The sequence below is a fragment of the Rattus norvegicus genome, chromosome 14 (assembly GCF_036323735.1).
Source record: "Rattus norvegicus strain BN/NHsdMcwi chromosome 14, GRCr8, whole genome shotgun sequence".
NCBI lineage: Eukaryota > Metazoa > Chordata > Mammalia > Rodentia > Muridae > Rattus > Rattus norvegicus.
The window spans coordinates 67,135,284-67,160,874 of NC_086032.1; the positions used below are offsets into that span (position 1 = coordinate 67,135,284).

Consider the following 25,591-nt stretch of genomic DNA (forward strand, 5'->3'; position numbering starts at 1 on the left):
TATTTAAGAATATATATGTCTACATGGATTTATATATATACATATAAAATGTAATAATTTAAAAGAGGGCATGAATATGAAAGAGAGCAAAGAGGGGTACATGGGACAATGTGCAAGAAGAAAAGAAAAAGACAAATTATCTAATTATATTAAAATTTCAAGATTAAGAAAAATAATAAAAAGCAAATGGCACTTAAAAAATGTAGGCCTCTGTGCTCTCCATGGTATGTTCATCATAAAAATGACTCTGTGGATGTGTTGCATTCTCGCTCTCTCCCCTTTACTCTCAGGTTATGAAGATTTCAGTGTCAACTCCCTTTGATTATTGCTGGTACAAGAGAAGACTATACCCAAGTCTTCAAAGACTGTTTAACCAATGGAAAGCATTTTGCTGGTTTACCAATATCCCTCATAGAAGAATGAAGCAATTTCTATAATATCCCAGAACTAGTCAAAGCAGCACAATTTTGATTCCCAGGGCTATGTTCATTTGTGGACTGACCGTATCAACTATGGCTATTGTTTGGAAGGATTTGTAGGGCAACAGAAAGGAAGAGGTCCAAAGTTTAGTGACTTGTACTGAGTAGCAGCAGTCATGCTGAAGGGAGATGAAACAGTAACTGGTGAGGAACAAAGTCAGGTGGGGTTTTCACATCCAAGGATCAGGGGTGAAACCACAAAAGCTCCAAGAATAAAGACTTGCCTGCAGACAGTACCTAGGAAGAGGGCTAGAGTGGTTTGTGTCTACATTGCTAGGCTTTTCACTCTAACACCAAGGAAGGACGGAGGAGAAGAGGAGAACTTAGCCAAAAGCAAAACAATAAGAAGTGATTTTAATACTATTGTTAACATCGGGGTATTTTCTTAAGCCAGAGCCATGTGATCTTAGATTATAGTTAACATTAATTGAACTGTGCAACAGACAGGACTATGAATCCTTCCATGATTGAAGATCAACACCTAAGATTCTCTTGTGATATCCATGCACCAGTATGGTTCACACACACACACACACACACACACACACACACACACACACACGCACACACGCACACACGCACACACGCACATCACATACACACAGAGACACACACCCACATACACATACACCGAATACATACCACACACACACACATACACACACAGAGACACATAACACACACACACACACACACATCACATACACACAGAGACACACATACACCAAATACACACCACACACACACACACACACACACACCTAATACAAATACTGTTCCTATATTAATGAAATTGTTACATAAGGATATACATTTCTCTATCATTCACCACAGACTTCAGAATGTAAACTTTGCCTCAGTAATAATTTAAGATAGATTTAGCAGGACAGAATAAAACTGTTCAAAGTCATCCACCTTGCCATGATACTCTGTTGGTGCCATAAAGGTAATTTTATGTATCAACTACCATGTCCAAAATAGTTTTTAATCTTTAAAAAAATACTATCAGAATTACTGAAGGGAAATTAATTTTTGGAAAAGTGAATGACAGTTTTTTGTTATTTGGAATAACTGGAATAAACAGGGCAAGCAAAGAAGGAGAGGGACCATCCAGTCAAATAATGCTTTGAAACAATTTTCTTAAAAGCTAAACATGTATCTCTAGTCATAGACCTCAGAGACTAGTACACAAATGCACACTATAGTCTGACAAGAGGTGTAATTCTATCATTTCCCAGTCTATTGGACCACAGAATAGACTTCCTTCTTGAATCTTCAAGAACACACTTAGGAATCACTTCTTTATCATATATGACATAAAATAGGTGTTAGAATATTGCATGTAGGAGAGCTAGGGAAGAGATACAGATAGGAAAGCTAAAGACAGTTTTCTCATGAAAGTACAACAGAAGTAACCAATAATAGATGTCCCAAGGATGACTGTGTGTATAATATTGATTTGTAAACAACGACTTTGAGCTCAAACTGTACCTGCTTATATTTTAATACTGTTCTTCAACCCAGTTTATTTAGAAAATCAAGCCATATCTGGACACTACCCTCTGATGATTCCCACTTATTTCAGTAAGACTTTTAAATGGAAGAAGTTGAACAGATTTGTCCATCTGAAAAACTCATCTATATTTATAGTTAACTTCTAATCCTTTGTAAAATGTCACAGGGAAAGCTTCATGGAAATTTGACTAAGTACCCTTTCCCTCACAGAACAACAATGCTTTCTGCTAATTCATGACAAGAATAAAACAGGGGCAACAGAGAGAAAGCCACTGTGTCAATGACAAGATGAAGGGAGACTTCTTTCCTGATCTCCTTAGATGAAACGTTTTAGTTCGACCTACAGACTTTGTGGTATCTTTTAACACAACCACGGCAGCTACCTATGTTTTTCTTGTTCATTCGGTTTTCCTATTCCAAGTGCATTTTTGCTGTAGCAATTCCTCACATCAACTAAATTACAAAGGATTACAGGGCTGGAGGGAATAGGTAAAGTCAATTACATTTCCCAAATGCAACTGTGTAGCCTTCTCCCTCCCCCATGTCCAGGGTGGTCACTTGGAGCACCTAATTAACGCGTTGGTTGTAAACTATCAATTAGGTGTGGAATTCAACCCTGAAAAGGGAGAAAATGAGGACCACACTGAGAGAGAGAGAGAGAGAGAGAGAGAGAGAGAGAGAGAGAGAGAGAGAGAGAGAGAACTCCTCCCCTCCAAGAACAGACCCCAGATGGAGAATTGCCGTCAGATATGCAGGTTCCATACATCTTGTGCTCCTCCAAAGGTCAGGAGAATTAATTGTCCAGGTGTGCAATGCATTCCCAGTAGAGAATGCCAAAGTACCAAGGCTCCTGTTCTTGAGCCTGAGACTAAAAAGATCATAACACAAATATGAATGTGTAAGCCTTCATCAAGTGTGTGTATTATTCGCTCTTGGTTTGCTTTGTCTGAATTGTATTCCATCTCTTCATGCTACCATCAGCAGTGTTTGGGAGGAAGGTAGTTAGTGACAGTTGCAACTCTAAGCACTCACTTCATAATAAGGATCAAGTATCAGGACAGAACGGTAATAGCACAAAGCCCACAAATCTCCGTTGTGTACCTTTCTTTATTAATCTACCTCCTTAAACGATTCCCATCCAACAGAATAAAAAATTGTGTGGAATGTAAACAGGCCATATTTGACAAGAGAAATCTGCCTTATATTTTAAAATACTAAAAGAAAAGAGAGCTGCGTCAAAATTATGCATAATCCCAGTTTATAGCCCAATAATGTAATTTCCAGCTTATTGTCATGAATAATTCCATTGGTATAATTCTTACAAGTGCTGTAAATAGTCTCCTTTAGACAAATGAGAAAAGGACTATCAAAAATCTTACATAAAATGCAATCTCTTCGCTCTCCTCAATTTTATGAACACCGACTAGAGACTTGAGATTTATTCCAGTGTGTCCAATCTGACATTGTACCACCATGCAGATAGCTACACTTCTCTCCAGAACCATACAATCCACTTACATATGTGTGTAGATAGATAGATAGATAGATAGATAGATAGATAGATAGATAGATAGATAGATAGATAGAAAGAAAGATAGATAGAAAGATAGATAGATAGATAGATAGATAGATAGATAGATAGATAGATAGATAGATAGATAGATAGACAGACAGACAGGCCGGCCGGCCTTACTAGACCTTACAAGCAAAGTAAGAGACCTTTCAGAAAGGTCAAGAGACTTTGCTCAGCATGTGCAGTTAATGAGAAGGAGTTCTGAGAATGAAGCTCGTAGAAGCAATTTGATTTCTCTTGAAACATTCTTGTCACACAGACTATTTCTTTCCAAATTCAATGTACTCTTGTGGTCTTTTCCTTCGATTCAACATCTGTTGGAAAGTATTTATCTATGTCCCTGTATTTGACTCCTTGTTGTACATGAAACAAAGAGAAAGGTCTGACCAGATTCTTTTCAAAGTTAACATGTAGTACACAAGTTGAGAGCATATTACATGAACCAGAAAGCCACACGGAATAACAGCATGGCATCTGCTATGTTCTAAGCACATTGCAGTGTGTCCTTAGTGAAGAATTTACTTCACACGACATAATAACAAACATTGTAAAAGATATTCATGTTTTCTACATGAACTTGAAACTTAGGGCAAGTAACTGAATAACATTCCCAAAGTTACACATTAAATTCATTAAGTTATCTGAAACCAGAAACCAGAGTAGACTGTGCACCCATAACTGTTAGGTTACAGGGCGGGGGAGGTAGCTTTCTATTGGAAAGGGCTTCATGGAGATGGAGGGGAGGAGGATAAATGCTCTTATGTGTTAGATGCAAGGTTAAGAGCTCAAAAATGTGCTGGGAATTTCTAGGCAGCATCAGCATATGTGTGCATCTGAACTGTGGCATGCAGCCATGGTAATGATAAGAAATAACAGAAAACTCAAAAGCAGTAACTGTTCAAAGTCTTTAGTTCCAAAAAACACTGATTGATACAGTATGGGAGTTAACTCTAAAATAACCACGGCCAGAGACAATACAGAGCCTGCTCCGATAGCTTATCTCCTAATTCCATATAATGCACAAGGGTCAAGGTCATCTGTTATACTACAGGTGAGTACATAAACACTTCTTTCTAGTTTTGAATGTACAAACAGATTACTAGAAAGGAAAAATGAAAGCCCTTTTGTAGATCTAAAAGAGCTTCAAAATAGCTAATATTTAGAATTCTAACCATGACTTTCTCAGTATAGTAGATTTATGTTAACTTTCTCAGTGGAAAAGCAACAGTTTTTTGTCTAGCAAAATTAAATTTCTTACAATTCCACCAAATAGTTGTTTGCCAAGCTTTTGAACACTCACCAACTATTTTTCTCTCTCAGGGTTTCTACTTCCTAATACGTGCCCCATTAATCCCCAGGCCGAGCACTTGGCCATTTTGGAATGACAGATGACAGAGGAAAACGCATGCCTTTACCTGGTAGTATTTCCTAGATGTCTGCCATGTGGATAATCAGGTTCTTCATTCTGCTTTCATGCTTTTGCTATTTGGGCTATGTCAACCAAAAGGTAGATTCTTGTACCAAGGAAGAAATTATTTAAACAGTTTCCTAAATGTTATATTTTTATGAATAAGATTTTAGAAAATAAATTATACTGGGGAATAAAGAGATCGGAGTGTTTAAAGAAATGCAGAAACACTGAATCTTGATTTTAAAAAAAAAAGAAAGAAAAACACCATAAAAACCTCAAACCTTGTTGGGGGGAGGGCGGCAATGGGGGGAGGGTTGGGAGGGGAACACCCATAAAGAAGGGGAGGGGGGAGGGGGATGTTTGCCCGGAAACCGGGAAAGGGAATAACACTCGAAATGTATATAAGAAATACTCAAATTAATAAAAAAAAAAAAACAAAAAAAAAACCTCAAACCAAATAATGCCCACAAGGTTTTTAAAATTGAGAATATACTCTGGGCAAAGTAAGGTTACTAAGAGATTTTAATAGCGCTCCATTCTTATGGTCTTCTACAGTGAATAATGTACAAAGTAGGTTACTTCTAGATATTTGATTTAAAGATAAAATTGGGCGAGCAACTGAGGATACACACCTCAGATGATAAAGTGCTTGCCCCTCGTACCGGATGCTCTGGCTTACTTCTCCGGCACTACATAACTAGATGGAGTATAGCAATAGAAGCCAGACATCAGAAGTTCAAATGCAGCCTTCCCTCTGCATCAAGCAGAGTTCCAAGCCAGCTTGGGATTTAGAAACAAACAAACAAACAAACAAACAAACAAACAAAAAGGTATGTAGACAGGGATGAGGTTTTTTTTTTCCCAGCAAGAATTAAAAGTATGTTTAGAAAAACCTCCTTAAGGTCAGTAAAATGGTTCATTAAGTAATAATGCTTTCCACGCAAGCCTAAGAACTTGAGTTCAATCCTCAGAATGTGAAGAAAGCCTGATGAAGTAGCTCACATCTTTAAACCCTGTACTCTCAAGGCACGGAAATGGGAGACAGAGAAGATGGGGTCCACAAAGCTCGAAGCCTGCAAGCTAGGAGTACTCAGAACAGCAGCCAATAGAGACGTGGCATCAAAAAGTAGAAGGAACAACCAAGTCTGAATGTTTTCCTATAAGCTTCACATGCAGGCTATATATAGCAAGTGAGAATATGTGCATGTATGCACAGACAGACACATACCCAGACAGGAAACAATTATAAATGAAGTAAAATTTTAACATGAAAAGAAAACCTACATTATGACAGTATGATAATTCCTAGGAAATGTAAGGAATGTTCTACTTTACCAGTATATAATCTAGTAGGTATCTTCAAAGTTCCACATGTACAAATCAAGTATTCATACCTAGATATATTGAGAGAAGGTGATATACATCTTTTAAGTGTCAGTAAGCTTGCAGAAGCTCTTGACAGTACGTTTTGTATTTTCCCCCTTGCCATAGTGCAGAAGACCATTCTTTTAGTCACTTGTCTCAGAAAAGAACAAGAGAGAATTAAGATATTTGAGAGCACTCGATATTTTAATGAAGTAATTTAGAACTTTCAGGCTAATGGCATTATCCTGCTCTATTGTCTATATATAACTTTCATCAAAGCAGTATCTGTCTCCAAAGTAACTGGAAAAAAAATATAATGTGCTCTTTCCCCCCCATACAATTCTCTAGTCTCTAAGTTCCTACTTAAAGTCATGCTTATAAAACAATGCAAATACAGTGGCTTAAAAGAAAAAAAAATATTTAAAAGTAGCACTCCAAATTTATCAATCTAAGAAGATGAATTAGTAAATTTGATTGCTTTGCAATAAATATTAAAAAGTATTTTAAATAAGTTTATATATTTATAAATATTGGTAATTTGTATTATTTTGTAACTAATCATTTAGAATATAGTTAAAATAATGTCAATATATTTACACATTTATGAATTTATAAATCTTTATACAAAGTGTTTAAGGTTTATTTTAAATGATTATTCTAGAAAGCTTTTTAAGTAGTATATCAGACTGAAAACCGAATTTCAGTTATTATTATGGAACAAAAAGGAGGGTCAAGGTTAAACTGTTTGTCTTCCTCAAAAAGTTTATCATCTCCATTGTGTCTGTATGTTGAGAAAGAAATCTCAATGGGACTCGGATATTAAAACCTCCCAGGGAACCAACAGTGAAAACTGCGAAGAATTTCACAAGGTTTTTCCCCCTTAGGTGTTAATTAAATGATCATTTAACACGGCAATGTACACACAACGTGTTCATCTCCTGACAGCACAGTTTGTTATAAATCCAGGGTAATAAAAGTCTTGGTGTAAAAGCTCTGAACTTCGTTCCCACAATACTCTCCGATGCCTTGTCGTGTCTAAGGTTAAGCATGTAGACACAAAACAAAGCTTGCGCCTACTCCACTCCCAGGGCAATTTTCCCATCGCCTAGTGACCTAGGTAACAGTGTGAGCAATAAAGAATAAATTTAATTTCTCCAGCATTTTGTGAGGATTAAGAACAATTGTGGGCTTGCAATGACTTTTTATCCTTGAATTCTTTTCCTCTGGAGCATTCCTCCAGTCCTAAACGAGAAGTCTGGTAGTTTAAGACGTAGAACAAACAGAACTTTAAATTAGGCTTCTCTTTTTTTCCCTCAATCAATTGGAACGGTTGGAGGGGCAGCTATCAAGCTTTCTCCTTGCTGCTTCAGGCTATTCACAGCAAGCTTTCATCTTTCATTGAAGGAGAAACACCGTGATTGGGCCAAGGCTATCTTTCCCCCATTTTTTACCAGACTTACTTATTTCTACTTTCTTTCAAACTTTTTGAACACTTAAATTGGTAAACCTGGCCATAAACATTAATTTGAAGTCATTTCAAGAAGCACAGATATTCTCCTAATAACATTTTACACCATAATGCAATGCCCGGGTGTGGATGTATGGATGACACTGGTAGCAAGCCCTTTCTTTCTTTCTTTCTTTCTTTCTTTCTTTCTTTCTTTCTTTCTTTCTTTCTTTCTTTCTTTCTTTCTTTCTTTTTTCTTTCTTCCTCTCCTCTCTCCCTCCCCCACCCCTCTCTCTCTCTCTTTCTCTCTCTCTCTCTCTCTCTCTCTCTCTCTCTCTCCCCCTCCCTCCCTCTCTCTCCTCCATGCCTTCTCCCTTTTTTCCTTTTCTTGTCTTATCATTTCCTTTTCTGAGCCTCCTCTTTGTATCTTCTGGCCAAAGATTTGCTAAAACTAGTGTGACTAGAGGCCACATATATCATCCCCCTGACTACAGCATGTGAGTTCTGAGTATACCAGCCTTGAGTCAGAAGCAGAGACAAGCAAAAATATCTTCTGATGCCAGTTCATTTAACTGTAAAATAGTGCCTAAATTCAAAGCACTAAATAGTTTGCACTTTTAACCAATTCTTTAAAAAAAAAAACAAGTATTTTTGAAAATGCTTTTAAAATCACACATATACTTTTAAACACATAGGGCAATACCACAGACTTTATTCTCATAACTTTATGAACAGAGACATGTGAGTGGAATAACATATTGCTTTAATTAAGATATACATTTTTACTAGTACTAAAAATGGGAACTAACCAGGGAACTGATATGAGCCTTAGCAGAGCCTCCCAATCTTTGCTAATATTCTTCAAAGACTTTTCTCAGCACCTACGTTCCCTTCTCTGTCTCCTTCAGGAAGACATGGCGTTCAAACAGTAACCTAAATGTACTTTGTTCCTACTCTTACCCATTTCATAGATGAAGTTTAAAACTACATTAGTCATTAACTTGAAGAGGAAGGTGAGAACTTCTTAGGGATACCCTAGCTATAATACACTTGTGCATCTGAAGAAACCCGATGGTACAGGTGTACCGTTTATCTCCATCGACTTTGCTAGAATGAGTCAGGTGGCTCTGCAGAATTACGTTATGGAACTGAAGGTGGGATACAAGGGGAAGCGATAGCATGGTGAACCCGGCTGATGGAGGGAAAACTGCAGGGCCCTCGGGGTGATGCTTATCGTCATTGTGCTCGCAATGAGACATTAATAACACTATAAACAGAATTTCTACCCTACTTGAAAGCTGACAATGTGCCTTTGAATACAGAATCTGAAAGAAACTTGTGATATCCCCGAGAAAGTAGATAACATAGTTCTTTCAATTTCACAGGGGGAAAACCTTGACTCCAGAGTTTTCCAGAGACAAAAATAAAACATCAAATATTCTATGTAATCTATACAGTACTTTAGATTACCGTCTTCCTAGGGTTGACTTGAATGATTTAAGTGCAGTGCGAACATGTGCAAACATTCACACTACTTTAGTGTAGCCTAGTTGCCATTGGTATGTATACCTAGGAGTAAAATTTGTGTTGAGTCTAGTTCCCCAATGACAATCTCGAGAATGCTGTGACACTGAATGATTACAGTCAAGACGTAAAAACTTACCCAAATATGTATACATGGTGATTTTTTTTAACTTGTTAACCGCATATTTGAATGCTTGCTTCAGAAACCCTCACAAGTATCAATGAACTCCCTAGGTTTTAACTTACATGTTAGTAAAAGTTGTATGCAATGATAGATGCCATGTCATGTCTGTTTCCCTTCATGTTATAATATTCTCCAAACATACTGCAGAATACCGTGGGGGCAGACAATGTGAGGCAGTGATTAGAGGAAAAGCAAATGTCTTTTAAGACAATTTCAAACAACCTCTTTGCTCTAGGCTTTCTGATGCAGAGCATGCCGTTGAAGATTTCACAGCCAGAGTTCACTTGGTCGGTGCCACAGAAGTTTGTTATCACCAAAAACAAAGCCATTAGCTTGAAGGGGAAAGTATCACCATGAAGCCAGGAGAAATCTTAATGGCAATCTTTAATTCCATTTTATTTTTGACATAACTCCTTGTATAATATGTTGATTTAAAAAAAAATCAGAAATGTCTCTGTTGAATAGTTTGTATAGCCTTGTTTTCCCGGCATATGACAATGGTTACTGGGAAGTATGTACAGGCATCCCCATGTCATTTCCTTTTTATACTTATTTAAGAATTAATCTCTGATACCTAGAATGGCGGCATGCTCCTATTAGTCACTGTAGCATTTGGGAGACCGAGGCAGGAAGAATGCCAGAGCTCCAGGCCAGCCAGCACGACATACTGAGATTACACCTCAATAATTCAGTAAGGAAACAGAGCAATTAATAAGGCAAGTATTATTTAGACAAATATTAAAACTAGACAATGAAAGTCTTTTAAACTTAAATTCTTATGTATATCTATTTTTAAGTGGCAAAACCAGAGTCTCACTCAGGTCATGTTAAAAACAACTAATGTGTTACTTGAGAAGAAATAAAGGGCTGGCATTTCAATCACTAGAAGTTCACACGTTTATACGTTCTGTCCTCCAGGGTCTCTGTTTTCAAAGGCCAGTAGTCAGTCGGATCCCTCACTAAAGTTTCAACCTGTAACAGGCATGCAATGTTTCCCCATGTGGATTACAGGACAGATAGGCCTCTTCCTGCACAACTTCTGCCCTCAACACCTGAGACCCTCAGTGAAGTCAGCAGTAGCCTTCACCGAGGCCCCCCTCCCGGAGTAATGATGCTAGTCTGGACAACGGTAACCGTAGCAACTGTAACCTGCAATTCCTGCACAGCTAAAGTGGGATTTATTGTGGCAGGGGGCAAACAGGCCAAGAGTAAAATGGAGCGGGGAACTAAGGATCCTGACACCTCCAGTGGCACACACTTTAATCAGAGCTGGCAGAAATTAATTCAAGAGGAATTTTTACATGGCTCCACTGTCGCTTTCTGCTTTTCTGCTTGACTACAAGAATCCTAATGAGACTCTCATGATATCCGGAAACAAGGGTAGTTGAGCTCGAGTATACCTTTGCCTCAAACTAAGGTATATTTTGCTTTAAAAGAAGTAAACAGGTACTGTTTTGATCATGTTGCCTCTACTGACACCATTCAATGCTCAGAAAACCCAAGGGAACCAAACATTTAATTAGTCAAGTTATCTCTTAAATTAAATTTGGTTCTACATAATTCATAATGCCTTCCCAGAATGATCCCTTGCCCATTCAGGTTGCAAACCCGGAACCCAACAGAGGCTTAATTCAACACATCAGTTATTGAGACCTTACAAGGGTCAAGTCTCACACTAGACCCTGGAGGATGTGAAATATTTCCATAATATATGCGTGGAGAGCATTGACAAGCACAATTATAAAATAAAACTTACATCATAATTCACAAAAATAAATATGGTTTTCGTTTTCTGAATTTAAAAGACCTATTTACAAGAGCATATCCCTTTCTCGAAACTATCAAAAGCAATGAAGACTTTGCATTAAAAGGGAGGAAATATGAAAATAAGACGGCATAGTTGTGTATTTGTTACAATAGAAAAACTAAATTGTTAATTTTATAAAACAACTAAAAATCCCTGAAGTTTCTTTTCCAAAAAGTTTCCCTTGACTATAGTTATCAGAAAGTATTTTGACAATCCGAGGACATTTAAGACAAGAATTGCTCAAGACCCATCAACTTAAACAGTCAAAAATCTATTCATCTCCAGTAAGAATTACTTAAGCCATAAAAGGGGTATTTGACCTTAATATTCATACAGTCAGGAACTTTGGTGGTTCTCAAACTCCTTGAGAAATAATTTCCATGTCAGAAGCACAAATAAAAATTTCTATTTAAAAATAATGTAATAAAGTGTGCCACAGGGACATAGGGAGATATATTTTAATTTCTTGTTTGTTTTCCTTGGATTTGGGAAGATACTAGATTAAGATGGGTTTCTGTAAAGTGCCTTGGGTATGCAAACGTAGGTTAGACGTCTGGGTAAATACAGCAATACTCAAAGACAGCAACTGGAAAACCACAAAACAAACATTTACAACCAGATGCTTATCCATGGCCCCATCAATGAAATTCCTCTCTAATGAGCCTGGATGAGCAGCTGCAAACTCAGATGGGAAATGGTGCACCACGCACTTGCAAACTGCCTGGAAGGACAGGCTTATCTGGGAGATTTGCGTATGCTGTTCATGGGGTTCAGCCCATGAGTGGCCAACCTCTTCAAAATTCACCACAGTCTGTTTCAGTTAACTAGCTCCAGATTGCCCTGAAAAAGATTTCCCTCCACTCTTAGGTGGATCATAAAAAATGCAAAACCCTCAGGATCAGAGGAGGAGCAAAGGCTAGGAAGGAATCTCCCTGTAGAAGTCAGGAAAACTGTGTGCTGTCTCCTTTAACCTGCACCCTATCATCCTGTGCTTTCTCTTTACTTACACTTTCCATCTGTCAACAAGTGCTTGTAATTTTATTACGCTGTCCTGTCGTTTACACAGAGTTGGGATTATTTTACAGAGTTCTGTTAATGGACTGGATAAACGGTAATGCTATTTAAACTAGTCTTCTGCTGCAGCCAACACAGCTGTGAGTGTACTACTATTTCTGAGCAAACATCTTGACCTGAGCATGTAGTGCTCTCTCAGCCCTTCCAAAGAGAAATTGGAGCAGGCAGCAAAGGGAAGGCATTTTTGGCCGCTAGCAGCAATCAACCGTGTCAAATCATAATTCATATACAGTGTACCCTCTTTTTCTTTTATATCGCATTTAGAGTCTGCAAAGTGCAAGCGTGCCTGGCATCTCGTTTTCAGTCAAAAGTCAGATGGTGATTTATTCATTACAAAAACTAAAAGTAATACGTATGATATCTAACGGATCAAGATAATTTTCATCTAGGTAAATGACGCTAAAACCAAATACCGCCTTATAAACTGGTTAACATTCTTAGCTGGTAAGATGTAGTGAAAATATATTAAAGTATGTAATAAGTTAAAAAATAGACACGTTACCTAGCATCACTTGTGATGGAAAAATGAATTCTAGAAGTGCTCTTTTCCTGTGCTGCATATGTGCCTAATTCTACCATGATATTCAGTCAGGCAAAAAGGATTTCTTTTAATATACACGTGAAACAACTGGTGAAATATTTTCTTTAGGCCAAGATCCCTTCCCTTTTGTCAAAATTCCTACATCTGCTTTCTCACTTAACCTCCTTGGACAATGATTCCTTTCTGAAGGGGCATTTCTAAGGATAATTTCGAATGTGGATTTTAACACATTTTCCAATCCATTACAATATTCATTTCAACCGGGCTACTAGACATAGGTATCACACGAGGAACAAAACCAATGAAACTATAGGCTTTCTAGGCATACTTGCCCTCATGCACTAGTCAGACTTACAAGCTTGTCCCTTACTGCTGTGTGTTTGATTTTAGTAGTTCAGTATCATTTAAAAAGTACTCATATATAGTTTATTGCCTTTCTTCTCAAGAGAATCAACAGTTTTAAAATTGTATGCACTTGTGCTAATCCGTGTGAAGCATAGGATCCTCCATTTCAAACAAAAAGATTTCTGATCTGAATGTGCAGACCATCATCACATTTCCAAGGTGGCGGCCCCAACAAGTAGGAGGCTGAGCCACGATGATTGCTGCAGTTCAAGGCTTAGCATGAGCTCCATAAGAAGTTCTAGGCCAGCCTCACCTACAGAATGAAAAAAAGAAAGCGAGAAATAAAAGCCAGGTGGAAGGAAAGAAGTGTGGGAGGGAGAAAAGAAGGAAATGAAGGGGAAAGAGATGGTGGGAAGGAAGGAGAGAAAAGTAAACCTCTGTATTTCTACTGAAAGGAAATGTGAACCATCAGAAAAAAAGTGATACTCTCTTAATGTTAACCATGAAGCCGTGAAGAACTAGGTTTAGGAATACAACATTTACATCTGTATTAGAACTACTGATACGAACAATTAAAACTGCCAGCTGGAGTGCTCACTGGGGAAAATTATTTGAGCCACACAGACCCAGAAGTATCTCAAGCATATTTTCCAACTGTCCTTCCCCCCTTTAAACATGCCTTCAATGAATGAGAAAACTTTGTCACAGTCCTCTGGGGTCTGATGCCTCTTCAGGCCACTGCTCATAGCTTTTATGTGTCCCGTCATATAATAGCTTCAGAAAAGTACAAAATCTTAAAATATAAGGGGAAATCTCTTTGTTCCACTGTGTAATATTGTCAAAGAGGTCTAAATGTCAAACTGTATAATTTGCTGGTGGGAACTTTTATAATGCATTAAGTCATTCAAAAACTCCTGGGGAAATCAATCTGAGTACTTCTAGAGAAAACATTGAAAAGTCTTGTTTGTGGGAGAGAGGATTGAGGTCGCTTTGTACATTTTTTCATAGTACAACTGATAACAGACAACAGCCATTCCATTTAAGTTCATTTCTGCAGTACATGAAAAACACTTCAAAGGTACTGTGTGTTGTTTTTGTATGTGCAGTGCTTTGCAAAGTCACAGGTTAGCAAGGTCATTGGACATTAGCTTCAAAATCAGTTATTACAAGCTTCTTCAGCCCTTAAGAACTAAAGCAGAAGAAATGGGATACTGTTTAAAAAAACAATCTGGCTATTACAGCACTGTGTGTGTGTGTGTGTGTGTGTGTGTGTGTGTGTGTGTGTGCGTATGCGCGCGCGCACGCGTATAATTTTATAGCAAGCTACATCCTACTTCCTCAAAAAAAAATTGCCCACAGAGATGATTTGTTGAGAGAAATTCCTTTGATTTCGAGAACATACACTTGAATAGGGCCCATTAAACAGCCACACTCACAAACATGAGCACTGCAGCCAGGGATTTTGACTTTCCTTAGGGAAACGGTGTCAGGAAGGAGAAGATGTGGGGTGTCAGCTGGGAAAGCTCTTTGTGTTGTGAAATGAAGTATCAGGAGGACTGACCGAGCAGACATCCTGTTTCCAGCAGGGGTGAGTATGAGAGAAGCCCACGCCCACCCCCACATACACACACGCTTCTGGAATTGATAACAATATTGAATGTGGAGGCTACAGACCTTTGGCTACAAAGTCGAATTCGGAAAAGAGCAATGTGTTCACTTTCTCTACAAACACTTCCATATGGGACTTCCCGACACCCAGGTGGGGCCACTCCAGACAACTTCCTACCTATCCCAGCCGTCCTTAAACAGCACGCATGGGCATCGATAACCGTTACCATTTATTCTTGCCAACACTTTGTAGCCTATCTGCCGTCTGCACACAGCAGAAAAAAATCTAATTTCCAAAGCTTTCATAAATGTGTTTTCCCTATTACACATTAGGTCAGGGAACAAGCATTCCTGGGAGGAAAAGCCGATTTCACCTAATACTTGCAATGTGCTTTTTTTAAAAAAAGAACAACTTCCTTAACAGTGTACGAGGTATTTTGATGTGAAAGTCTTGCCTTCCAGCAGTTCACATTTGCAGAATTTGTAATTCTGGCTTCAAAAGAAGTACTTATGAGAGAATACACAGCTTTAAATGCCTTAGGATAGATAATATGAGCAATCTAATAAACACTATTCCTCAAATTCAGAAACCACGCTAAAGCAGAGCTTACAGAAGGAACCCGGGCTTTACAGGACACACTATCAACTTCCTTTAAAACTGGAAGAACAGTAGCAATTTTAATCTTCCGAATTTGAGGTTTCCTTTGCACACTAGGCAAACCTCTGCATCAACCCAGAACCAACGCCAAGAATAGAACAAGGGCAGCAGCGCACACTGGAGCCACAGAACGCTACATAAGCAAAGCCACTGGAACCACGGAAGATCTTTTCTTTCTTTCAGAAAGCAAGAGGGCAACCTTCCAATCTAAGAATCCAGGCGCGCGTGGATTCCAGGAAAGCTCAAGAAAACAGCTACAACTCTATTAATAAAACACAAGGTCAATGCAAAGCAGCAGCAAGCACTTGTGTGTCTACTTACAGCCGGTAGAGCTTCGCAGTCCCAAGAAACAGCAGCTCAGGAAACAACTGAAGGTTATTTCTGTTTAAACGCCTTTGGAGAAAACAAAACAAAACAAAAGACAGAGCTTAAGTTACAGAGAAAATACTTAACAATGAGCCTTGCTTTAGTCCTGCATTTCTAGAAAGAATGAAACCACATTCAAGAAAATCCAAGCACTGAGACCCAAAAGTTGGTTACACCTTTTGTTACATGGTTTGCACCTTTTGTTACATGGTTGTTGAAGGCAATTTCCCATTGTCATTCAGATGGTGATTACAGGGACCTAGATTCTCAACGCAAAGCCCGTGCAACATCAGACAAACAGAACCACATGATGGAGTAGTAGGATTTCCTGACCCAGACACAACTTCAAAGAGGACAGATAGATTAATAAAATATTTAAAAACATTTATATATTAAAAACATATATCCAAAAATATTTATATATGTATATGAATATATTTGTATATTCATATACATTTAGTATATGACTAAAATTTTCAGCAAAGGCATAGTAGATAGAAATTTCAATTTTATTACCTACTTATTTAATTGGGGGCAGGACAAGAAGCAGTCTCTATAAAGACTTTTTCCCCATAGGTCCAATCAGAATGAAATACAAAAAAGCTCAAACTTCAAGCCACAGTACTTGACCTATCACTAAATTAAGTTACATTCTGTTTGATTGAGTAGCATTTCAAAGATTGCACTGCTTTTAGGGTTTTGGGGTTTTGTTTGTTTGTTTGTTTGGGGTTTTTTTTTTTTTTTTGATGTTTTAGATATTTTGGGTAAGGATCTAAATGCAATTCTTAAGCAAACCTGATCTATTCTTGAGCTCACTGGGAATGTGTAACCTATTAGAGAAAGTGAGCAAACACTATCCCTGATATACTTAACAATCCAACCCTTCCCATTCTATGTGAATCCTTTAATCAAGTGAGTGTCAACAGCCTGCTCTTCTGCTTCTCCCAAATCTAAATATATTGATGAGCAGCCCATGGGAAATAGCTACATATAAATGATGTACAAGTTGCTTGGGCTCTAAGACCAATATCACCCTGAAAAAGGCAGAAACATGGTTAAGTCTTCAGGATACATGTTAACAGTCTGATGTCCTCATTTGCTTAAAGGCTTATGATGTGGAATCAAGAAGACATAGTCTCCAGCAGGTAGCACTGAGACCAGTAATTGCATTTTCTAAAACAGCAGATAAGTGAATCCTTACTAAAAGTTATCTTAAAGCATGAAGACCTGCCTTTTGAAACTCTCTACTTGTAATCCCATGTATCTAAGCAAATGGCTATAAGGACAGTCCGAAAGCAGGGTCTGCATTTAAGTGAGCTGTAGATCACAGAAGTAGAAGGTAGCAATATGATCAGAGCTTAGCATCTAAACAGCTCAGGAAGCTGCCCATCTACAGAGCCACGCCAGCAGGTAGTAAAATTCATACCATGTGTTCCAAGGTACATAAAGGAGAAAGAGGAAAATTAGTGGTGTAAGGGTGGATTTGCTCCCACATAGGCACTAATTTTTATGAATGAACCACATAATGAAGTTAAAATAAAATCAAAACTTTTATTCCAGGTTTCTTTTTTTCCTTGGGTATGATTTTGAGGGTAAAGTATTTTCACCGTCCATCCTTGTCCACCTTAAACAAAATCACTTAATTGTGATTTCATTAGGATAGCAACTAAGAAAAAATTACAAGCATCGAAAAAATTAATTCTTGGCCATCCAAAAAAGGAAAAAAAAATCACATTCTGTAATAATGACAATGAGAATGTTTTTCTAGGCAACAGGAGTTCTTTGGAGAATGTATGCACAAAATGCCTACCCTGATATCTAGAATGACAGACATGGGGTTTCTTAATCATATTCCAAGCACTGGATTAAGAGAGCTGATCTGATTCTTCAGCCTGAGCAGGCAATGCTATGTCAAGCCTCAAACTGAGACTTTGCAAAAGGCAGCTGTCCAGAGAGTGCTTTCCCTTCCTATCACAAGGCGCTTTCTTATATCCTCTGAAACTCCAGCTATTCTCTGTGAACTCCATACCTCCCTTGGCTGTGTCCCCGGAGCATTTGATATGACCCCCCTTGAGCTGTATTATATTGACTCATGTGCTGGTCTCTTTCCCACTGGGCTGGGAGCTTCTCAGATGTGAAGACCCAATCTTTGTGTTCCTTCCCCTTTCTGTGGCACTTACTAGGTTTGAACTGTATTAGGAGACAAAACAATCTCCTGTTCTCATTCTGTACTCCCCAATCTTTTCTGGCATTTGGAAGGTTCTAAGTGTGTTGAATGAAAAATGAGTGCTCTCTCCGCATTTTGATATAGTTCAGTAAGGAGTCAGTATAATCACTTGATATCAGGACCACTTGGCGTTGGCATACTCGCTGAGCCACCAGTCACTACCCAGCTAACCAAATCCCTAACCCCCAATATGCTTCCTGTACCCTAAACCTCTCCTTTCTTGTTCCCCAGCAACCACCTACTGTCCACATCATATAAAGAGCAGAGGGAACTCAGCGTGTTTAAATAAACCCCAATATATCAGCGACCAAGAGTTCTTCCTAACCTTCTTGCTAATACATCAGCAAAACTTCACATGTGAATGTAGATATTTAAGCCACGGCACATGCAATGTCTTTCTCTTTATAGTTGCAATCCTTTTCACATGCCCCCCCAAATTGGTTCTTAACTCACCTCCCAATATCTGACATGAATTAATCTATATGGATTACTTCACTCGCTTGTCCCAACATCCTTACAAATGAATACCATTTCATATGGTTTGGCACAAAATCCACAACTCAAAAGTAGAGCTGGAAGTTTGGCCTTAGGCAGTGTGATTCCGTACATTGAGAATCACCATCACTGTGGTGCACCAATGCCTGAAAATAATGTAACGCTCAAAGTTTCCTTGAGAAAGCCCGTTTTATGTACTCTACTTCTTAAACATCTTTGAGCTGCGCAAATGAAAATGAGTTCAATTTGATGTATAAAAGACACTAGCTTACGGAGGCTGGCAAGAATCTCAGAGGTCCTTGCTCGCCCCCCCATAAAAAAGAAAATCATCCTGACAGTCTGAGTTTGATTCTGGAACACTTACGACAATAGGAGGGTCTGGAGAGATGCCTCAGTGGTTAAGCACAGGTCTTCCAAAGGACTGGGATTCAATTCTCATAACCCACACACAGAGCAGCTGTAACTAAAGTTCCAAGGGGGATCAGACATCCTTACACAGACACACATGTAGGCAGAACACCAATGTGCATGAAATAAAAATATGTCATTTTAAAAGGAAAATGTAGAAGGAAAGAAACCACTGTTGGTCTGTGACTTCCACTTACACACCTGAGCATGCAGACCTCGTTGGGTAGGCAGACACACACACAAATATATACACATACATGCATGCACATGCACACACAATAATGATAATAGTAATAATAATAATACAATATTAAGTAATCATTCTGAATTCCCTTAGTTTTTCATGGAAGTGAATTTGTCTAAACTAATCATGTTTTGAACATGAAGCAAGATAAAATCACCAAAAAAGAAAAAAAGGATACACTAAGGAAAATATAATTTATAGAGGCAAAAATTGAAAATGTAGTTTTTTTTAAAGTGCCTATATTTGTCTCTTGCTTTCTTCCATCAGTAATAAGGTTAAATGGTCAGAAATATTTTAATAAAAAGTCACTGGACTCCTTCATATCTAATCAAATATTTCAATGTAAACATTCTTGCAAATGCCAGAATTTAAATCCTTAAAAGACATTTCAAAAAAAATCTACAGTTTTCTAAAGGCTATTAAGATACCAAACAATCAAAAAAAGAAAAAAAGAAAAAAAAAAAGCTGGAGTAACCCGTCTCTAATACAACAAAGAAAGCATCATAGTGACTCAAAAAGGAGATGTCATGATGTGAACTCTAATATAAATGAGGTGACCTTTAAAAATGATGGTCACTAGACAGAAACAGTGAAGGATTACTGATGGGAGACCACATAAGGCACTCTGTTAAAAGACTCAGTTGTGTCCAAGGAGAGATGATGGACTATAGTCACACCAGTTCTGTGTCCTCACCCTGGGATACAGTCTACTCACAAAACTGAGGGCCGTTTGAGGATTCTCTGGGTGGTGACTCATGTTTTCAGAAAGATACATGTGGTAAATCTCTTTGCGATAGGTTTTTTTAGGCCAAAGATAATTAAAGACCCTTGATCTCAGTCACGTCCTGCTTCTGAGTATGACGTTCAGATGAGTACGTGATCTAAGAGCTACGAAAACACTGCGGAGCTCTGAAATGCTGGGTCTCCACTACTCAGCTCACAAGCCGGATACTTTCTAAATTATTATCTTCCATTTACTCCAGGGATTTATCCTTTGAAGGATGTTATAGCACCTTACTTTCCTCAACTTCCCTATCAGCTCAGCTAGTATTTTACCCCAAGATTACCTTCCTCATATTCAAAATTCCAACGTTAAACAGTTTTACTAAGTCCAGTGAAAAAGTGTGCTTTGCATCCACAAATCAATGCCAGCATTCGTCAGCATGGTGTCTAGTCTGAAATTCAGTAAACGTTACCTTCAAATGTATTGCTGCTCTCCTACTCAGTATACATGGGTAACTCTTCAGGTGAAATTTCTATCGCCCATTGTTCTTCTGACCCTTATAGAGCAAACGCTTTTATTTTTCATAAAACTAAAATTCAATTTTTTAACAGTTTTTTAACATCTGGTTGTTTTATATAGCTGAAGATTCTTTTTTATTATTATTATTTTCAGCAGCACACTCAATGATGTCTTCCTCCTCTATGTGATGATTTCCTTGCCCTATGTGAGGGAAGCCAACACTTTTTAATAAAAAAGGCCTTTTCCTGCTCTTTGCCTTCATTGAATGGTTCTCTATACATTAAGGGAGAGTAGGGGCTGGGGATTTAGCTCAGTGGTAGAGCGCTTACCTAGGAAGCACAAGGCCCTGGGTTTGGTCCCCAGCTCCGAAAAAAAGAACCAAAAAAAAAAAAAAAGGGAGAGTATATAATACTCTGAAAGAAAACATAAGAAAAAACATGAACTTTCTATCTTCCGATCCCATGAAAAAACTCAAAATGACAATAACAAATATGATGACTAATTATAGTATATTCGTATTTTAGGATACAAAATTTAGGGATCTAAATTCAACTTTTGAAAAAGAAGTTGTGTCAAAATCCCTAACTACAACCCTTAAGCACGCCGTGGTATGCATTCCGAGAAACTGTGTATACTGTCTCATTAATCCCTGCACTACTGGGATAACTATGCCTATGTGAAAAGTGGGAGAATTAAAGAAGTTAAAGATGGCATGCTGTGAGGGTTGGGGATTTAGCTCAGTGGTAGAGCGCTTGCCTAGCAAGTGCAAGGCCCTGGGTTCGGTCCCCAGCTCTGAAGGAAAAAAAAAAAGAAAAAGAAAAAGAAAAAGAAAAAGAAAAAGAAAAAAAAAGATGGCATGCTGTAATCAAGGGGTATGGAAATTAAGGGTTTCTGAAGTCTCTCTTATTGAATGTTTCAAGATTTAAGATGAGGGAGAGTTCATATGTGGCTAGACAACACAACCAGCAAAATACAACATGTGTCATTTGCATTAGTGATCTAACACATGATATCACAAGGCACCACACAGCAGAAATGGCTAGAGAGTCCACAGGAATATTATCACCACAGTCTGAGATACTATGGCATAGTTTCTGTTCTAGAGCAGAACCCTGAGTCCAGCATGGATGGATGCTATAGAGAGGAAAGACAAAGAATTGTATAAAAGCCTCTTACAATGACACTCCAACACCCATAGCTTCAAGTCAGTCTCCTTGTCCCCAAGATATCATTATTGTGAATGTCTTCTGTCAGTCCCGTAGATGTAAAGATAGGACAATATGTGTGAAGTCCATGAGAAAAGAGAAGCCCCCTTCCTGAGCAAGTAGGTGAAATGCACTCTGGAAAGTCTCATTCAAGAAGAGATATCCAAAAGCAATGCAAGCCAGAACTAAATGTAAAATATTTGACATTCACTGCTCCCACAAATACATTGAAACAGTGCAAACTAAACTCATTTCAGGAGAAGCATAAAGGAAACAGCATCCAGCAAACATTGTTACAAAGGATGAGCCCAAGCCAGATGTGGGAAAAATAAACACCCTTGGCTGCCTCAGAATTCATAAAATAGTCCACAGTGGTAGACGGCGATTCTCACCACGCAGAAGAACACACAGCAGTGAATGTCTCACTACACTTTTAGCAGCACCCTCCCAGAAAATCTTTCTAAGACCACAATCAGTGAACACAATTCAAAATTGCCCCTACTGCTTAGAAATGCATTGGAATGGAGGCATTTAACAATTGTTTGACACACTACATTTTTATTATATACAATGTCTGAGGTAAAATATATATGACACCAACAGGGGTTTTAAATCAAGGTGTACAATACCAGAGAAGAGTCCCTTGAGAAGAACTTAGAGTCTTTGCCACGGAGATTAGTGTTGTGAGATTCTCTTTACAGTAAGAACTATGTCTGTCAGGTTACATATAAGCTTGCAGGATTAGTGGGAAGAGGGGTCCTCTGCAGCCTTGACAAACAGAGAATAAATGGTGCTATCCTCCAGACCTGTTCTACAACATTTTCTACACTTGAACTCATGTGCTACAACCTACAATACAATCTCTATGCCACCACTCCCAACCCACAGTGCCACTTGTCTGTGAGACGCATTATACTCATGTCAAGAGGATGAATTCACAGCCACCTTAAAGGAAATTTATATCTTTTAAGTATTTGTTCGTGAAATACAGTTTGCTCAAATGGGATCTTTATCCTACAGGGATCTGAGTTTCTGAGTTTAAGGGTGATAAGTTTTATGATTATGAATTATGAACTCCAAAATATTTAAGTTATCAGATTTATAGCCCGGGATTCCTCACATCACGATATTTTTATGATGATTTTTTTTCAAGGAAATGTTGCAGCTGGGTAAGCCACTAGGACTAACAGTATCACTTTAAAATGAAGAGAATACACTGTGAGTGTTTGAAGTATATATCTGAGAAGCAGAGAGTCGGAGTGTTGAGGGAAGAGCTGGGCCCTAATAACTGTCCCTAGTTCGAAGTTGAGGTAACTGAAGATTTTAAAGAGGAAGCTGTATGACCAAGATATCACAGGGCAACTGAAAGTCAGGATCTGTAAGAGTCACACTTGTCTAATGTTCCTGGCTTTAGAATGCAGTTTAGATGTAGCTAGATGACCAACCAAGAGCCTAACAGGTGAGTAGCTTTCCCAGGTGATCCAGAAGGTATTAAAAGGTGCTGAAAACCAGTAGCACCTAGATAATTAAGTTAGCCCTGCTCCTCTATCTGCTCTTTTGTCTCTGTCCTGCCTCCATCAACTGAGCCTAAAATAACACTGCACAGCCAGCACTCTAAAACCATCCCCACATCCAAAGTGCCTTTCTACTTCTGGAATTAGTGTAACGATGAGCATTTGGTACTCGTGAGGTCCATTCAAAGCCACGGTTTTCTATTCCTGGCTGCTGCTCCCCCACAAACATAAGCCAGACAAATATGTGTTTCATTTTCAAGTGTCATTATATCAAAAATTCCAATAATATTCCACTCATGCTCCGAGGGAATTTTCAAAATGGGAGGAACTGAATTTACTAGTAGGATGCCAAAGTCGTCCCCCCTGCCCCCCGACGGCCATAAAACAGAACTTGGGGGTAGAGCCTGACCGAAGTCGTGCATTGATTATCACTGAGCAGCACAGCTTTGGCAGCCTATGGAAGATGCAACTTGAAGAAAACTGCATAGAACACTATGTACCGTAAATCAATAACATTTAATACAGACCGGCGGGGCTAGTCAGTGTTCTGTGAAGTAGAAAGAAAAGCATGCTTTGATTACCCTAAATGTTCTGTGTAACTTTCTTGCATGAACTTTGGTTTTGCTTAGTTGCTTTGGACAGAATCAGCTGACCCAATAATTTCAATTAGAATCCTCTATAACTTTCTTATTAAAGAATAGGAAGCTACTGTATTTCACTGTGCATAATGCGTATTCTCCCTGGGAAGCCCCAACACCTCCCTACAGGATAAACAGCACCTCCAACAAGACAAAGTATTCCAGACACCCTGGCATGGCATGTATCAGGCCTGGGAGTATGGCAGCAACTGTCCCAACAGGAAGTGACATATGCTCATGGGGTGCAAGCTCCATTAAAACCTATCCCATTCACAGTGACTCATAGCCACATGCCTATGAGACCTTCATCATCGGATGCTGTTTTCCCTCACAATAGCCAAAGGGAGTGACTTGAAGTGGAAGGAGGGAGGAGAGAGGGACAAATGGTTTGAGAAGAAAGGGAGAAAGTAAAGGAAGGAGGACAGGAGGAAGGAGAGACAGCTTAACATTTTGACTGACATTATTTAAACTACATTAATTAAGTGAAAATCTTTTTTGTACCTATAGGGTGTTGATATTCAAGTATTTCTTTCTAATCTCATAATGTTAAATTTAACTTAAAATGGCCTTGTTTTTGTACTAATTAAAAACTCACTGCATAAACTAGTATAAATACCATTTACTATTTTCAGATCTGCCTTTTCTTTATTAAGTTTAAAATTTCAACAACATTATAAAAAATACCTAACTCTTGATGTATTTACAAATACCTTCCCAGCATTGGCAAATGCTATTACCGTATCATCTTAAAATGAAAACAACTTAGAACCATACATTGGATGTGAATAAAGTTGATGTTTTTTATTTTATTTTGCTTTACATACAAAGGAAAAAAAAAAACCTGATGTCAAGCTTTTCTAGGTAAATGGCTATTACAACATAAGTAGTTTCTAATGCATTATGGCACAATTTGGAGTTCAATTTGCAGTTTTGCATCCAACTTATTAACAATCATGTAGATTATACAATCCAGAGTTTAACATTAATCCATTTCCTGTTTCTTACACTCCCCTTTGAAGTTTTGTAAGTAAGAAGTTGTTCATGGGACATTAATGACTCTATAGAAAATAGGGGTAGATGTTGTAAGCCACAATAATTTGAATATGAAACTCACAAAGTAAGGTAGGGGGTTTTTTGCTTTTGTATTTTTTATTGTTTAAAAAATAAACTCTACAAAATTTAAAATAGTTTTCTTCACAATAGTGTTGAATGCATTTCTTAGTAAATCTGCCTTGGCATTTAATATATTTAAAAATAAATATTTGAAAAGTGTATCCACAATGTTCCTAAGAAATGGCTTAGAATTCCAGAGTCCCAAGGAGATGAACTGGCTGTCAGATAACAATGCGCTTCCGTCAGACGGACTTGGCAGTTGTAAACAAATGGAATTTTCTCAGCTTTTCCTCACAAATATGAAATATTTGCTCTCAGCCAACAGCTGGGGTGATTTAAAGAAGTCTTGCATATATATTAGTTTTCATTCAAAATTACAAGCCCTCCTCCCACTCTGCCACATCTGACTCACTCTTTGTAGAAGAGAAAATTGTTCAGAGATGAGGTGACATTCTCAAGGGAAGCAAAAGTTAAAAAACAGTATCTACTTACAACTGTAATCAAATTTCAAGCTATATGGCATCTTTAGGATTTTTTAGGAAGAGCTAATTTATTTAAGATGAAAGTTCAAATGAAATTCTGAAGTGGCTTTTAAAAAATGTAAAAA

General features: G+C 38.1%; 1 protein-coding gene across 5 annotated transcripts in view; it reads right to left on the minus strand.

The window, feature by feature from the left end:
- Positions 1-25,591, minus strand: part of Slit2 (slit guidance ligand 2) — a 338,857-nt gene that overhangs the window by 305,623 nt on the left and 7,643 nt on the right. For all 5 annotated transcript variants that reach the window (NM_022632.2, XM_017599277.3, XM_039092141.2 and 2 more), the window contains exon 4: positions 15,853-15,924. In NM_022632.2, the coding sequence (NP_072154.2) occupies positions 15,853-15,924 (72 nt within the window). The remainder of the gene's footprint in view (positions 1-15,852; positions 15,925-25,591) is intronic.